Source organism: Centroberyx gerrardi, chromosome 24 (genome assembly GCF_048128805.1).
Source record: "Centroberyx gerrardi isolate f3 chromosome 24, fCenGer3.hap1.cur.20231027, whole genome shotgun sequence".
NCBI classification, from domain to species: Eukaryota; Metazoa; Chordata; class Actinopteri; order Beryciformes; family Berycidae; genus Centroberyx; species Centroberyx gerrardi.
The window spans coordinates 13486739-13504714 of NC_136020.1; the positions used below are offsets into that span (position 1 = coordinate 13486739).

General features: G+C 42.7%; 1 protein-coding gene across 2 annotated transcripts in view; it reads right to left on the reverse strand.

Annotated features, from left to right (window-relative positions):
- The window catches only part of grm8a (glutamate receptor, metabotropic 8a), a 157737-nt gene extending 140091 nt beyond the window's left edge, over positions 1-17646 (reverse strand). For both annotated transcript variants that reach the window (XM_078282145.1, XM_078282144.1), the window contains exon 1: positions 17520-17646. In XM_078282145.1, coding sequence (XP_078138271.1) covers positions 17520-17631 — 112 coding nt within the window. In that variant the 5' untranslated portion in view covers positions 17632-17646. The remainder of the gene's footprint in view (positions 1-17519) is intronic.
- Between the last annotated feature and the right edge of the window lie 330 nt (positions 17647-17976).

A 17976-nucleotide genomic window follows, 5' to 3' on the forward strand; every position in this document is an offset into this window, starting at 1 on the left:
GTGCTCGCAGCACCGCAGGTTTGAATCCAGCGTCTCCCCCAGCAGGAGAAGGTCAAGGCATGGACTGATTTGTGTCCTGAAGGAAAATGATAAGCAACCTACATGGAAGTAACGAGGAAAACTTTCCCCCTCTGTTAGCACAAACTCACCAGGACTTCGCCCCCCCCACCCCCCCCACCCCCCTCCCTGCTGCCCTGCCTTCATCCCTCTATCCCGCTGTCTCTCTGTTACCATGGTGTTACCATGGCAACGCAGCAGCAAAAAGGCATACAAGAATTGACAAAAAGTACTGAAATAAAAAAGAAAAAAAAAAATCAAACAATGAATTCAACCAAACAACTAAAGAAATCATTTGTGCGGAATGGATTTAAAAATCAATGTATGAGTAACTCACCTCTTTTTTTTTTTTACTGGATGTGTGTTTAGATGTGTTGGTGGGCGATCTGTCTGTTTGTCCCTGATATATCAGAAAGTGAATACACCCACAAGAATTTAAATGAAGAGACCCCGCAGTGTCTGTATCCATAGCTTCCGCAGTTTATGTATAAAATTACTTGAAAAAAGCATAAAAATACATGAATCATGTATTCATTTAATTAAATCACTGCATAATTTAACATATTAACCTTAACATATCACATCAAAGGATAGAAATTGTGTGAGTGTGTGTGTGTGTCTGAGAGAGGGAGAGAAAGAGCATTAGAGAAAGTTATGGAGAGAGAAATATATATATATATAGAGAGAGAGAGAGATGGAGGGAAAGAGAGAGAGAAGTGTTAAACCCACCTCCTCTCTCACCATATAGAATAAGCAGTGTGTGTTCCTGCTGTGTAATAGTCAGTGTTGGAGAGGTGGAATTATCTGAATAATTAGATTAGTTCTGCAGAATAGACCGAGAATAGAATAAAAATGTCCTGTCACTCCAACACGCTCTCTCCCTCCTTCCTCTCACTCTGCACTCACACTGAGGCAATATGCGGTAGAACGGCAACAGGCAATAGAGCGACAGTAAACTTCCCTAACAACGAGTTAAGCACAGTCCTGCCTGCCTTGCCTGCAGGTAGGTGGCACTCTGCTACCCGAGTTTCTGAGGTATAACGCTATGCTTCTCAACATGGGGGAAAAATCAAGTTTTGACTCACTCAGTGGTAGAAAACACTTACATACAACACCAGTCAAAAGTTTGGACACACGCATTTTTCTTTATTTTTACTATTTTTCTCATTTTAGAATAATAGCAAAGACATCATTCATTCAGTCATTCAAACCTTTATTTAAGCCTGGAGAATCATTGAGGTTTCCCTCATTTGCAACGATGTCGAGATACAAGTTAAAAAGAAGATAAGCAGAGTGGAACAAATCAAAAGAGAACAACACTCAGTTAAAACAGTTGCACACTGAAGTGAAGTGGTTTGTGATCATATTCTTGAACTGTCCAAAGTTAGCGAGAGTGTCGATCTTGAGGATGTGTTGAAGATAATTCCACGTGCCTTGCGCAGGAAAACTAAAGGCAGATTTTCCAAGTTCAGAATAAACTTGCGGGGCTTGAAGCATAAGACAGTTATTAGAGCGAGTTTGGCAGGGTCCCGTGGTCCAATCCAGCATAGATGTTATATTAAGTGGTAAATGTCCAATATGTTTATCACACCATCACACCTCTGTACCAGAGAGGACCAACCAACTTTGTCATACAGAATGCAATGATGAGTGTCATAGGAATAATGAATCTGAGGGCAGAATGAAAAACTGAGTCTATAACACAAATGGAATTATGCAGTGACCAAAAAAGTGTTAAACAAATCCAAACTATCTTATATTTTAGATTCTTTAAAGTAGCCGCCCTTTGCCTTGATGGAAAGGCAAAGGCTTTGGAAAGAAATTCATACATAGGCACCAACTTCACTATTTATATTTGTCTAAAAAAACACATTTCAAGCATTTAAGCATAAGCCTTTAGATCAAAATGGATTTAAGATATTTAACATATTACATTCACTCAGGTGTGTCCAAACGTTTGACTGGTGGTGTACACATGCACCTTTATTAGCCAGACTAACCATGATAACTATAAATTATGTTTGTTAAATTAGCTTATTAAGCTGCAGGATGCATGTTTGTTTATCATTTGTCTTCTGGGTTTGATTTTCTGACAAAATTGATTTTCTGACAAAATGTGAATGCAAAGCTGTTTAGCTCTTTTCTGCCCCAACCCTTAAGCTGTCACTTCACCTGGCCTCTACACCTCCAAATCATCCTCTCTCTGTTCCTGTCTCTCTCTCTCTCTCTCTCTCTCTCTCTGCCCTCCGTCCTTCCCTCCCACCTAACAGGGCTGATGGGTTAAATGCTTCCAGCATAAATACACTTTTATGTCAGAAAAAAAGGGTGTAAGGGATTGATAACGGTTAAGGAGGAGGAGGAGATGGTTTCAGCACATGTAATATTCATATTCACCTCCTTTTTCACCTCTGGTATCTAAATAGTTAATGTGTATCTGTGTGTGTGTGTGTGTGTGTGTGTGTGTGTGTGTGAGAGAGAGAGAGAGAGAGAGAGAGAGAGAGAGAGAGAGAGAGATGCTGAGCAGATGCTGCAATAATTCAAACCAGAGTTGGCATTTTCATGGCATATAACGCTAAAGTGATGTTGGTGAATAAGGTGATGTAATATGTGTGTGTGTGTGTGTGTGTGTGAGAGAGAGAGAGAGAGAGAGAGAGAGAAAGGAGTGAGAGAGACAGAGTATGTACAATATATGTATAGTATATGTCTGCATATTCTTCTCATATTCTTCGTGTGTGTGTGTGTGTGTGTGCGTGTGTGTGTGTGTGTGTGTGTGTGTGTGTGTGTGTGAAAGCTAGCCTGTAATGCCAGTTCATGTTTTGCTAGCGAAATTGAGTCAGTGTGTGACTGAAACACCAGCCATGCATGGCAAATTCAAATGACACACCAGAGATTTAACTCTTTCTTCTCCTCTTCCATCACCTTTTCTTTCTTCTCTTCACCTTTTTCTGCATTGCCCTCTGCAATCCTCTCACCCTCTTCTTTCATCTCTTCAGCCTCCCTCTCATGCTGTCTTCATCTTTTTCCCTACTTTCCCTTTCTCCTTTCCTCTCTCCTCCCCTTTACCTTCTCTCCGATCTGCTCCATTCACTCCTAACCCTCTCTTCTTCTCTCTACCCCTCTTTTCTCTGTTCTTCTCCTTCCATCTCCTTTCTTTCTTCTCTCTCCCCTTCTCATCTCTATTCTCATTCCCTTTCCCTTATTTCCCCTTCCCTCTCCCTTTTTTCCAGTCTCTCCTCCCTCTTCACTCTTTCCCTTTCTTCTCCTTCCCTTTCTTCTCCTCCCTCCTACCTCCTTTTCTCTTTTGCCACCTCCTCTCTCTTTTCTCTCTCCTCTTCATTGACATCACATGACACAGTGATTGAGATAATGTTTCTAGCTGTGAATCTCTCACTCAAATAGTGTTGACAAAGTTTATTAGTCTGTATGTGTGTGTGTGTGTGTGTGTGTGTGTGTGTGCGTTTGCCCATCAATGTCTAGATGTAGAAGTATATTCATAGTCGTGTGTGTTCCTTGATGATGTGTGTGTAGGCCGGAGGCATGCATTTGTATATGTGGGTGGGTTATTTCTGAAAGAGCTGTTCTTAGGCATCGCCGCCAGTTGTTAATTGAAAACTCAACACCATTCGAAACACTTGATGCATGGAATGACACCGACGCCAAGCACAGTCGAAAAAATATTTCTTGAGATAACGCTGAATTTGTTTTCCATACCTAAATGAATACATTCAGCTAAATGAATACATTAATCATTGGAAAATCATTGAAAAACACACGATCTTCCCATCAAAGTGACAGCAGCGGATACTTTGAAATAGTTAAAAATACAAATGTGTGGATGAATGACGCCTCTGGTAGATACAGCAGCATCACAAGAGGAAAAAAGGCACATTTTCTGCTGCTTGTAGAGCATGATTCTATTTGCACTTGCTAGGGTATATTTTAACACATTTTATTTAGAAATGAATTCTCACGCAAAATATAAATGTCTTCATCAAAATAGCTACAGAGCTGGATATGAGGAAGTTAGATCAGCAGGCGGCAGGATGGCAGGTTCATTATAGGAATTGAAATGTATTATATTTGATTCTTTGTAAAGCAAGTGCCCAGTTGTGCTTAAGTGCCTCTGAGCCCTTAATGCACTGCTTGTATATGTACCAGCCTGATCTAAGCACAGGTACTGGGAAATAGCTGATATTAGATGAATGTGTTATTTTATCTTTAAATAAACAGAGCTATATATGTCAAATTGATATGGCAAGTGAGGCTTTCAACCATCTGTCCGATAAATTCAGGCACCTCTTAATGTTAAAAAGCTCTCAAACCATAGAATGAACCTGTATCAGCCTAGTGCCATTAACTTTGAGTGTGAAAGTCAAAGTTAATATGTTTAGTACACGAATCCCTTGCCAATGTCTCTCTAACACTTGAAAATATGAATATGAACTGATTTATACCACATGCATAGTGCCTGAACAGTCAGAAAGAGAGACAGACAGGCAGACAGCGTGCCTCACCGAATACACATAAAGCACACACTTTAATTTCCAGCAGCAGGAAAGACGCACATGCATATAATGAAAAACACAAAAGCAGCGAACAGGGAACAGGGGAGTACAAAAGGAGAGAAAGAAGGAAAAATAAGTGAAGATATAAGGCCATGTCTAAGCCTGCATAAAGTCACATCCCTCTTTTGAATAATAACAGTTTCGTTCTGGAGTGAAAAATGGGGGAAGGCTTGGGTAAGTGTTGAAACTTTTAAATCCGTGGTTTTCATACCGCTCGGCGGAGGGGGAATAAATTACTCTGTCAGAGTCAAACTGCGGAGACACAGCTACGTTCGTTAAACTGGAGAAGCTGCAGAGGGTTGGAAATGCCTCCAACCCTCAGCCATTACCCTCCATTTGTCAGATCCCACTGCCAACTCCGCTACATAATTGGGGATGCACTATCTCTGTCACCATCAACGGCCATTTAGATGTAAATATGAGGGCAGCCAATGTAACAGAAAAGCAGAACTTTGATAAGTGAGACTGCAAAACTTTTTTTTCTTTCCCCCACTGAGATTGCGGGGAGGTAAAACTGTCTGAGATTGTTCGCTGTATGAAACTGGGTTCAGACAAGTCGATTGCATCAGTTGAATAGAGCTGAAGAAATTGTGGGAAAGTGTGTGTCAGTGTGCTTTTCCGTCCATCTATCTTTATGTCTGTCTCCGAATCTCAGTGTGTGAGTGTGTGTGTGTATGTGTGTGAGTTTTCATCCATCTGTCTTTCAGTCTGTCTCACCGTCTCTCTGTATGTATATGTGTCTCCTGTATGTTTTGACTTTCAGATGGCTCTGTGTTCATCCTAGCCTTGCAGTCAATGTGAATTTACATCCAGCTCAGCACCATTATTCAGCCTGGGCCAGACACCAACATCTGCACAGTGAATTCTCAAAGATGATCAAATAACTGAACAGAAGTTGAACTTTAAGGGGGGAAAAAACACAAGTTTTCAAAGATGCGAACAAAGGCTGGTGGCCCAGAGGGGTAAGATGTATACCATCTGCTCTCAGGTTTCATTCAAAGTCTCTCTCTCTCATTTCTCCCGCCGCACTCCGCTGTATGTTCTTTAATAAAGCAGAAATGTTTTAGAGATAATCAAACAAACATCAAGGGTAATATTCTAATCTGTTTTTATGTGATTTCAATTTACAACTGTCATGTGAAAGCCTTTAAACTCCGGTTTTAGTGATTTTTTTTGCTGAGGGATTTTTCCACGGAGACTTTAATGTGTTGAATAAGTCTCACGGATCCAAGAAAACCCATTTCACAAAACTCTTTGTATGATTTCTCATGGGTGTCAGTGTGAAAATAAGGGTTTTTTTTTTTATTCCTTAAAAGTGAGGGAGATGGAGAGAGAGAGAGAGAGATGAGAGAGAGAGGGACGGGTGTGAAAAAGAAAGAAAGCGAGCGGGAGAGAGAAGGTAAATGGTGAGAACGACGAGAGGAAATAGAGGACGGCGTGTTAAGGAGAGAGGGATAGTGGGAGAGGAGAGAGAAGGTGAATGGAAGTGAGGAGAGTGTGATGGAAAGAGAGAGAGACGGAAAAAGGAAGCGACAGGTTGGAGAGAAAGACGCAGACAACGAGGCAGATGGAGAGCGTCGATTACTCTTCCCGCATCCCGGCGTTCCAGCAATCCGACATGGATCGTTGTCAAAGCAACAATGCAATCGCCGTGCCGACAGAGTTGTAATTCCGCCCCATTCACTCCCAGCTAATCAGCCTCCGCCAGCTCACCATCCATCAGCCTGTTGGGGCATGTGTGTGTGTGCATTTGTGTGTGAAGAAGTGCGAGTGTGTGTGTGTGCGGGAGAAGAAGAGAGAAGGCAGAGGGAGCATGTGTGTGTGTGTGTGTGTGTGTGTGTGCTCATATGTGTAGATGTGTATGTGGTTAGCTAGGTCTGATTCATTAGCGGCGAAGCGGAGAGCGACGAAACACATCCGCAGCGAGTTCATCAGCGCTCGACTCGCCGGGCTTGCCAGGCGGGAGGGAACGGGCCTCATTTGTCTCTCTGTGTGCGATACATCGGGTCTGGCCCGGTCAAGCTGAGCAGAGAGGTTTGGCCAAGTCTCAGCGGTCAGGGAAAGACAGGCATATGGTCTGGGACAGCTTTAAATCCTCAACCCAGGAGCTTTTTCCAACCATGAATTTGAATCCTGACGTCTTTTTCCTCGGATTTTCTGTTGATGCAGTTTGAGTTTCTGTAGGTGGCGCTCTTTTCTTTGTCTGTTCAGCCATGGTGGCTATCGCTGCTCATGTTAACTACCCAATTATTCTTCTATTTATCCCAAACAAACCATAGTTGATGCTGGAAGAAACACAAAATGCATCTCTTCCTGGGCGCCAGAGGACTTTTCCCGGGAAAGACCTAACTGACACCTGGTGTTTAGAACTGCAAAAGCTGCAAAATATATTTATTTATATGAAAACGTCACTAATTATTCATTTTAAAGAACTTTTTTTTTCTGTGTGACACATGGAATGCTGTGATAGGCTCCAGCACCCCAGTGACCCTGAATAGGAGTGAGCGGGTATGGAAAATGAATGTATGAATGAATGAATTTACACATGGTAACTGTATTTGTCATTCCACATATTCCTGTTTAACCTCTTGCACAAAATCCTTCACATCCCCAGCATCAAGTGACATCAGAGCTGCAGATTTACGCAGCAGCCAGCCAGTCCAATGGCGGGTCTCATGTTATGAGGTTAATATATACTAACAGCCCCCTAAGTATGTCTAAGTAGATGTAATACCAGCCCCACTCCAGTCACCAGACTCACAGCTAGAATGTCTGTGCTGGAGATCAAACTAGCAACTTTTTGGGCTCATCTGTCGCTCCAACTTGTACCTACTGAACAGGTTTAAATGAGGAGAAAGACTAGTCCATTCTGCAGGTAATGGTGACATGATATAGGTGGACTATTGGACAGGATAGCAAAAATAATAGTGTTGAAAAATGAGCAAGTGAAACAGTAATTTAGGAGGAATTGCTCACCTTTTCAGATAGTGAGGCTCTTACCTACCAGACTGCCTTGTAGGCAGCTTACCGGCTCACTTCATCATTTATTGGCTCACTTTGTCTCAGGCTAACTATCGTTTTCCTACACTACTGCAAAATAAGCACTTTGCAACTTTCCCATTCAGTCAGTTTCTGGGTGTTGAATCTCTGTGTGGCAGGCGTTCATTTCTGTTTACGTTTGGATTAAGGATTGGACTTTGGCATCGCTATCCAACTTTGGTTTCAAACAGTTTTTCATTGCACAGGTATTATGCTGTATCTCTACTGGGGGAAATAATATTCAGCACTGAGTCAGGAAGAGCATTTTCAGAAACTACATGACCTGAAAAACTGTGAAACACTGATAGAAGAAGCAAATCCTCTTCATTGAAAATTAAAATGTTAAAAAACAAAACTTCATGGAGAAAGGAATCAATAATGGACAAAAAATAAAAATGCAAAGCAATCCACAGCATGAGTTTCAGCAGCTTCAATCCTTCAAAAGCATCCCAGCACACTATCGTCTTTTCCTCTGTGTTCGGGATGTTTTCTGTGTTCCATATTACATTTGGGTTTATGACTTGTTTGTTTTTGTTGATAAGCCCAGCGCTCAGCTACCTCAATCATTTTGCCGAGTTAAAGATAAGGAGGCCCACAAAACATTTTCGCACCAATATACTACGCTACTTTGGATGCGATCACAAGCGACTGGCGAGATCAAAGCTAAATTCTCCTTTGATCGGTGACTGTAAATCTAATTTTCTACAAATGATGCTTCCAGCTTAAAGCTACTAAGCCAAGCTAAGCCCTTTCCCAAAATCACCCAAGTGACAGTTTGTATAATGGTGAAACTGCTTTTTTCCCCCAGATGTAGGGAAATAGGATTGCATTTAAATGAAGGGAAGTGAAGTAAACTAAAACTGATGTGAAAAATAATATAACATGATCAGTAATTGGAATTACCATGCAGTGTGTGTGTGTGTGTGTGTGGATGCATGTGTGTGTGTCTCTTCGACAGTCCAACAAACCAACTGAACACGCTGACAATGTACGTGTGAGTGTTTCTGCCTGTATATTTCTTGTCCCTATAACTGTATACTGTATATCTGTGTATATGTGTGTGTGTGTGCCCTTCTGTGCCAGTGTGTGTGTGTACTGTGTGTGTGTCATTGTCAAATCTGTGTATCCAAGAGCCAAATATCCCTCTTTCAGTTTATCAGTCTGTGATTCCTTCATATTAAAATCTTTCCACCAAACCGCACTCTCTACAATAGAAAAGGTTCCTAACGGTGCCAAATAGTGGTTCTTTAGCCTTTGGAGATTTTTTTAGGGTGCTATGTAGAAACATACTTGCATGATACATTGCATAGCACCATCTCAGAACCCAATGATGTTTTTAACAGTAAAGTAGAGACTGACAGTAGACCTGGCTGAGCATTGGAAGAGTTTTATTCCAAAGTGAGATATCCACCATTTAAAAGAAATGACACCCACTCTCCCATTTTGACTGCTGAAATGGAACTTAAGCGCATTACGCATTAGTTACAAGTCATCTTAAGACATTTGTTTATAAAATCTTCATTTTTTGAGGCCACAATTATTTGTTTTTCAGATATTTCCTGATGATTTTTTCCCCAAAATACATACGTTTTGGAATGAAACCCTTCATTTCACTTTGTTTCATCTGCCGTCTCACTTTTAGACATCGCTGCATGTGTGTGTGACTGGGGTTGCATGTGTATATCTGTGTGTGTACATTTAAATATTTAAACCTCTTAACTCCTTGTCTGTTTCTCCCCCTCCAAACCACACTATAGGTATTTTGTGTTAGGGTTAACAACTCTCAGAGCACCTTGAGGTTTTAGATTGTTGAAGAAGCATTATTCTTTTTTACAGTGTGCCAACCAGCATTGGTTCTTGTCATTTATTTTAACCATGACCCCCCGAGCCCTGTCTCCAAGGAGGTTTTCTGCAGACGGAGATGAAAAACTGAAAAAAGATGAGGAAAGAAAGAGAAAAAAAACCCCAAAAAAACCTTAAGTTACTGGAGCAGAACGGTGAAGAGGCTTGAAAGTGCTTTTAAGTTGTGCAGGCAGATTCCTACTCCACGCAAACAAAAAAGCACAGACGCAACACAACACAAATAGACATGCATACCTACTTACATAAACACACATCCGCTCAAATTGAGTTAAATAAGCACGTAAACAAACACGCAAAGACACACACACACACCTTGCGACCCCAACACATACACTCAGGCATGTTCAAACATGCACACACACGCGCAAACACATAGGCAAACACAAACCTATGTGTACCAACTGGTGCAGTAATATTGCTGAAATTACTTCTGGGGCTTAGCAGCGACTGGCTGAGGGTTTTTTTTTCTCTCTCCTCATCTCTTGGTGGACTTGGAGAGGCCAAATAGGGATAGGGGACCAGAGGGCAGAGCAGACACACACACACACACACACACACACACGCACACACGCCAATATCCTCTTTCTCTGTCTGTGTCATTCTCTCTGCCTCTCACTCGCCATGTGTATGTCTGTCTGCACACCTCCCTCCCTCCCTCTCTCTTTCTCTCCTCTTATCTCTCATACTAAGGGAATATGAGGATCGCACTCCTCTGTCAAGAAAACTGCTGGACCTGAAACGGACATTATACATCCAATTGATAGCACTGAGCAATGTACTGTAGGGTCACTGAAGCATATCTCTACATGGGTGAAACCAATGGCATAGCCTACATACAAAGGCATCTAGTGGCCATAGCGTGTCCTGTATGTGAGCTGTATGCACTTGGAAACTCTACGTAAGCCAATATGTTTCTGCACCAACAAGACAAATTCCGGTTCCTGTCTACGGAGCCTAAAATATGAATCAAATGCGTTACGTAACATTCTGCACATCAGCAAAAACCGCTTCGCGAGAGTCAAAAACCAATTATTTCTTCAATTCCCAACCACTGGTAATCACTGAGACGTGGCTGAAATGACTGAGGTGGTTTTCCGGATTGAAATAACATCACAGCGAACCCCAGAGTTTTCTGAAAAACAGTAAGTAATTTTTGATGGCAGGGGAGAAATCGCTAAAATGGCCGTTTCAGGCGGGATAAAAATTCACAGGGCCGCTCAGGTAATAATTACCTTCTCCGGACGTCTTCTGGCAACACTAATGCTGCCTGGAGAGGGCTGTTAACTCCTAATAGATGTTGGGAATTCCACCCAGGTGAGGGATCGGCAGCAGAAGGCTAACATCAGCCGTATTATAATAGAGTTTGGAGACTTGGAGAAACGTTAATGTCTTCTTCGAGTTTAATTTATGTTAGAGCATGAAGTAAAATCACACAAGCTAATTACAATGAGGCAGGTAAAGCAAATACACCACATATTTACATTTTTTTCAAACATTCAGACTAGGAGCAACAGTGTATGGATACACACAATCCATATGCTTGCATGCAACTTTCACAGACAGACATACACACACAAATATATAGAGTAAAGGCTTTATAAATACCAACACTCAAGTTTACAAGGACAGGCTGACCACAAACCAACAGCATAAACAAGTTTCCCGGCAACAGAGAGTTTGGGGCCCTTCATGAACACAACAAAGACAGTTTCACCTTGAGATGAAAACCAAGGCTGGCGTAATTAGTTACAAATGGATGGGTTGATGTTCACACTGCCTGCGTGTGCGTGTGTGTGTGCATGTGTGTGTGTGCGTGTGTGTGTGCCTCTGTGCGTGTGGTGATGAATAGTATCAGTCTCTAGTTCTGAGGGGGCTGTAATCAAGGACAAGCAATAGGGAGCTAAATCGACCCAAGGGACAACATTGTCAGTTCAGTGTAAGTCGCTGAGTGAGAGAGTGTGTGTGTGTGTGTGTGTGTGTGTGTGTGTGTGTGTGTGTGACTTCTGCTTCTTCTTCTTGTGCATTTATCCGTGCGTGTGTGAGTAGGTGTGTGTTAGTTTGCCAATAACAATGTCATTTCCATGTTGCCTACAAGACAGTGCAAGGAATCATAAGCACTTTGAGTGCATTATAATCAGAATAAACACAAAGTGATGTAATACACTGTATTACATTATAATACACATAACATTAAAATTTTAATCAGTATATCAATGTATAAAGCAAGTTGTAATGCAACACAATGTTATTAATTCTCACAAGTGTAACCAAGAAGTAGTACACTCATTCCAGTTTCCTTATGAATTACAATACATACCATAATGTATATGAGGCAAGTAATTTTCCAATATGTGCATAATCTAAAAATATAGCTCATATTTGGTTATAATATGCATAGGATGTCTGACAATGCATTTCAAGTAAAGCATTACTCGTCTTTAAAACCCTGAATAAAACAACATAAGCCAGTAGCAAGTCCTGGATAATGACAGGGACCGCCCCCATTGTGAAGGGCAACGTGGACTGAAAGGGAACTAAAGAGGCAAAGCTAAGCAAAACGGCGGAAGATTAGTTTAGAGCCAGAGAACTAATTAAATGAAACTGGAGATAAACGTTTAATTATTTTTCTCAGCCCTTTCTCTCCCGCTTTCTTCTTCCCTTCTTCATTACTGCCGTTCAGTGCCTCGGTAAAGGGGCCAGTGTCAGGGGGAGGTGACTGTTCTGAGCCAGTGGATTCACTGGCACACACACACACACACACACACACACACACACACACACAAACACACACACACGATCTCTCATTGCCATACACACTCACTTATACACCTTATTCACTCACAACCTCTCTCATTCACACACAAACTTTCTCTCTCACATGAAAGCACACGCACACACACACACACACACACACAGTAGCACAGACACAGGCACACATGCATGCACACACACACTCATTCTCTCATATTCATACACACTAAGATATATAGTCATTCACTCACAGCGTTGCTCTTTCACACACAAATGCACTCTCTCTCTCTCTCTCTCTCTCTCTCACACACACACACACACACACACACACATGCACACACACACCCCTACCCTGCAGTGTGTCTGAATGTAGATGTGGTAGTTTTACTCCCAGGTGGGATCCACAGGGAGGTGAGGCTGGTGGCTGAGGAAGGATACTGGAAGGAGAAAAGGGCCGTGACTCGATTTTAAAATCTGTTTTCTGTCCCTGTAAATACAGTGGCACCTCCTGCTTCACAGTATAGGAATCCATATGTGCAAACCACAGCTAGATATAGGAGGCTGCAGTGTGAGAGCATAGCTACATTCGGAGGCAGATGCTGCCTGTTTTCACAGCAGGATAAGCAGCAGGGTGGCGGCAGTGAGTAGGGAGACCGCCCTTCAACTGGAAGACCTGGGTTAGAGCCCCCGTGTCAACAAGCATCTGCCCCGCTGAAGTGACTCTGAGCAATACACTGGATCCCTACCGGCTGCAGGGGCGCCGCTCTGTAGCTGATCCTGACCTCTGACCTCCCTGTGGGGAAGGGGGACAAGAGGAAAGAGATTTTCCCCTTCTGGGAATCAATAGAGTGCCACAGAAAAAAATATATAAATATATATCTTTGGCTAGCAGTCGCTTTGAAGTCAGATGTGACAGGATACACAGTTTTACCACTGCGAACGGTTCATTGGCTCCCTGTTTGCCCTTTGGAACCACGCTGTTGACCTCTGTTTTATTTGTTCATTAACCTTTGATCATTGGGCTAGTTTGATTTATGTGAATAAAAGTGAAAACGTAGCATGATGGACCCAAATTGCTAATGATGAGTAAATAAGAGATTAGCCCAAGCTCAGTGAGCTGTGTCCCAAACTGGCTCTGCATGACTGGAAAGCCATGGCTTGGGGCGACGAGACACTGGCCGCTGGCATGCAGCCTAAAAGTCATGGTGAGTATTTCAGGATGCATGTAGGGTGGGGGGAACTGCAAAAATGGCTAACGCTGTATATAGTTCTACTGAGGACAGATGCAGGATAAGGAGACTTTTAAAATGAATACACTGTAAAAACAGGATAGAAACCTGTATGTATGTTAGGTGAGTCATAGGTTTATCTCTGAAATACAAATATCAACCATGATAAAAATCCAGTTCAATCATACTTGAAACATTTTTCAGAACAACTGACACTAAAAGACTAAATAACATTGGAATGCAATAAAATCTATGTATTCAACTAATAAACAGGCATGTGTTGATTGAACTTATTATCTTAAGTTCACTCGGTCAGTTTTACTACATCAGAACAACTAATGAACTTTGATCTAACTATACAATGCTATTTCTGTCAATTTGCAATTTAAAGGCAGCAAGGTGTGCCACTGCAGTGCTAACGCACACAGCTGCAGGACGGGGAAACTTCTTCACCACAATGACCATTACTGTAGCTTCTTGGATCTGTTCATCCCTATGACCTGATAGACAAAGTTATTTCCAGTTTTCCCTAAAGCAGATATTTTTCCATTGTAACAAGCTGTTTTTGCAGTTTTTGCAGTGTAGACATGTCTGAAAAATTAGTCGTGCAGAAGTTCCTACACAACTCCTCCTGGGAGCGGAGCCACGCAGCAGCTGTAGAGTAGCAAGCATGTAAAAAGTGGGACATCTACTTCTATTGTATTCAAGAAGAAAATATTGGACTAAGTGTGTGACGTGCACAATGTGTTGCATAAGACAAGACACAAAACAGTGGGGCATGACTGGGCAGAATAAAACAGGCCTCATAATTATAGGACACATTGTGATAATAGGCTGCACACACACACACACACACACACACACACACACACACACACACACACGGTCACTACCTGCACTAGTATTCTTACTAACAAGCCATGAGGACCTACTCTAAAACACACACACACACTCAGGGGGCAGTCAGGGCAGTCAGGATCCATAATGAGAGGACCTTAGCACTTAATATGCACGTGTACACACACACACACACACACACAAACATTGTCTGGAATCATAAGTCAGCGATTACACACCAATTAATATGGATGGTTGGTATCAGCATGCAGAGTGCCTTGTAAGCTGCAATCATTACAATGCAATCACAAAATAATCACCTAGCAGTTCCCTGTGGCTCTGTGTGTGTGTATGTGTGTGTGTGTGTGTGTGTGCGTGTGTGTGTGTCTGTGCCTAAGGTCATCCATCCATGTCTCTACATATGTGTGTATGTGTGTGCACTCTAACGTCCAACCCTCTGGGTCTGTCTGAGTGCCTGTGTACATATCTATACGTGTGTGTGTGTGTGTGTGTGTGTGTGTGTGTGTGTGTGTGTGTGTGTGTAGTGGCAGGGAGTGCTATGCATCTAGGACCCCTATCATTATTCTCTTGTTGTTCCCTCTTACTTGTCCCATTCTTTTGCTCTTTCCTCTCTCTCTCTCTCTCTCTCTCTCTCTCTCTCTCTCTCTCTCTCTCTCTCTCTCTCTCGTTTCTGAGCCATAACACACACACACACACGCACACACACACACACACACAAAGACCTCTGTACTGTCTGTGCTGCGAATTCTCCCTCTTCTGTCACTTTTTCCTCTGCCCTCCTCCTCATCCTCCTTTTTTCTCCTCTCCCAGCCCTTCTTCTCCTTAGTCGTGTTCACATCTGCAGAGCCGCAGAGTAAAAAACTGACTGACTGCTGTCACAGCATGTAGCCCTCACACACACACACACACATACACACACACACACACACACACACACAGAGGGCAACAGGGTGCACAGCTATCTGCTGACTCCAAGAACACGCACACACCCTTTACACACACATACAAACATATAGCTGAGGACAGCTTTAGCACAAACTCTTTACATGAACACACACACACACATACACACACACACACACACACGACCCCTCAGTCAACCCCACAGTAAACATCTATGCGCTGACTGCCACAGCACACCGCCCTGGGCTAGCCGGCTCCTAACACACACACACAGAGACAGAGAGATGGACGGATAGACGGCAACAGACACACACACACAGCAGCAATCTCTAGATCATTACAGAAACAACGCAGAAAAAGAAATGGAAAGAAAGACAGGAGAAAAAAGAGAGAAGGAGAACAATAGAAATAGAAATATCCAGAATGATAGATTCGACAGATAGACTGACACGCAGACAGACAGATGCTTTCAACACGTCTTTAGCCCTGTCAGTCCATAAATATTTGTCAGCATCCAACGCAAAGTGTTTTAAATAAACATTTGAGACAGATAAACACAAATACCAACAGAGGCATTTTGATCTGTCAACATCGCTCGGAGTATTTCATAAATTGATTCGAGACAGCGTTCACCCAAACGGTTAGTGATGTTCTCAGGACCGCGGAGACCGCACTTTTAAGTCTTACATCAAAACAGACAAGTGATCCGTCTCTCTCTCTCTCTCTCTGTCTCTCTCTCTCTCTCTCCCTCTCTCTCTTGCTGTCTATCTCTGTCGTTTTAATTTACTCAAGTGTAATTTACTGTCATCTCTCTTGCCACTCTCTGGGCCGCACTATCTAATGAAGCAGAAATGCTGTAAAAAGTGTAATTTACTCTTGACACTATTCCATTAGCCATACCCTATAGCCGTTAATAACCTGGGTTCAAATTGATTCCCCAGTGTTTACACATAATATACAGCCACTAGATATACTGTAGTTACTAGCGCTCTCCATTGAGTCTTGGATTGTGGATTTACACATGGTCTGACGGTTTTCTGCTAATTCTGCACAATACTCATCCCAGCAAACATTTTGACATTGAATTGGTGTTTATACGACGGCCTGCATAGAAGTTGAGATGACATCCTTATTCGTCCATAGCTGCTATACCTACATAATATTTTTTAAATCAGGGCCTAAATATCTCTCTGATATCAGTTCGGTTCAGTTGGTAAAGCTGTATTAAAACACATTTTTATATCTTATTGTGAAAATGTAGTGTTTGTTTGGGTTGATGTTGAGCATGGCTACCTGCTACACATCGTCATTCCATCAAATGCTTGCTGGGACGACTTTCGCAAGCAGCTCTCAGTCTAGATTCAGATGCCACAGTGTTCAATCTCCAGCCTGAAATTGACCCGGGAGAGTCTATTTTCCCTGGAGTTTCCCTTGAGTTTTAAACAACAGGCTCCACTCTGCTCTCGCTGTAGTTCTCCTAAAATTACAGCCTGCACCAAAGTGACACACCACCCAGTGATCATGTACCGTACCTCAATGTGCACCATGAAAAGACAAAGACCCGTAACTTTGGCTCCTACCAGTTTCCTGTTTTTTTTGACAACCATTTTGATGGCACTCTCACCACAGCTCTCCTCAAATGATCCACCCAATGATCATGTATCATATCACAACAACAGAGAAAAACTCTGACTGACCGCCAAATGATAATATCTCAATGTGACACATAAAAAGAACAAGAGTTGTACACTTTGCTTCAACCATTTGTAGCCGGAGAACTGGAAGAAAGCCTTTGATAAGAAATCTTTGCTTTGTTTTGTTTTCTGCGGATGATTTAGTATTGAATTATGGAACTGTCTAAACTGTATGTGGGAGCGATAATAGTGGTGACAGTGAAAACTATGATTACAATATTCATTCTTATGCACTCTCTAATTGTGATAATTTCTAGTGAATTATATTATAGAGAAATCAAACTATTCCATAATTTGCTGGGGACCTCCTGGAATCCCTTCAAGGACCCCTGGGGGGACCCTGGACTCTACTTTGACAACCACTGGTCTACACCACAATGACAGACCAGCCAACCATCATCTATCACATCTCAAAGTAAGAGAAAAAGTGGTCAACTTGGCTCCAGCTGGTTTTGAATGATCTAGAAACCCTCCACATCGCTCTCACTCCGGTAATGACCTAATGCCCACATATCAGAAAAGAGATGAAAGAGCGGGAAAGCGGTCAACTGGGCTCCTACCGGTTTCCCTGGAGATCTGGACGAAGGCCTCCACGCCGCTCTCGCCGTAGTTGCCCTCGGAGGCCAGCGTGGACACGTAGTTCCACTCCATCGCCGTGACGATGTCCATCATGGCCTGGGCCTGGTAGGAGTCGGGCGGCACCACGCGGGAGAAGAAGTCGTAGCGGGTGTTGTCGCTCAGCTCCGGGGCCGTGGACGCATAGCTGATCTGGGGGATCTGAGGAAGAAAAGAGAGAGAGAGAGAAGCATTAGGAGAGGATGAAGGAGAGGGAAGGAGGCTGAACCGGTTGGGGTGGGAAACTCTTAGCAAGATTCGGTAGAGGCGTTCTCAGGCCGTCGGTCATTCTTGCTGAGTGCCGGGCTTCCTGACACTGTGTGACGAGTCCCACTGCCCCGAGCAGCACAGAGGAAAATCAATTCTTTAATTCTCCATGCAATGTAGGCCTTTTTGATAGAT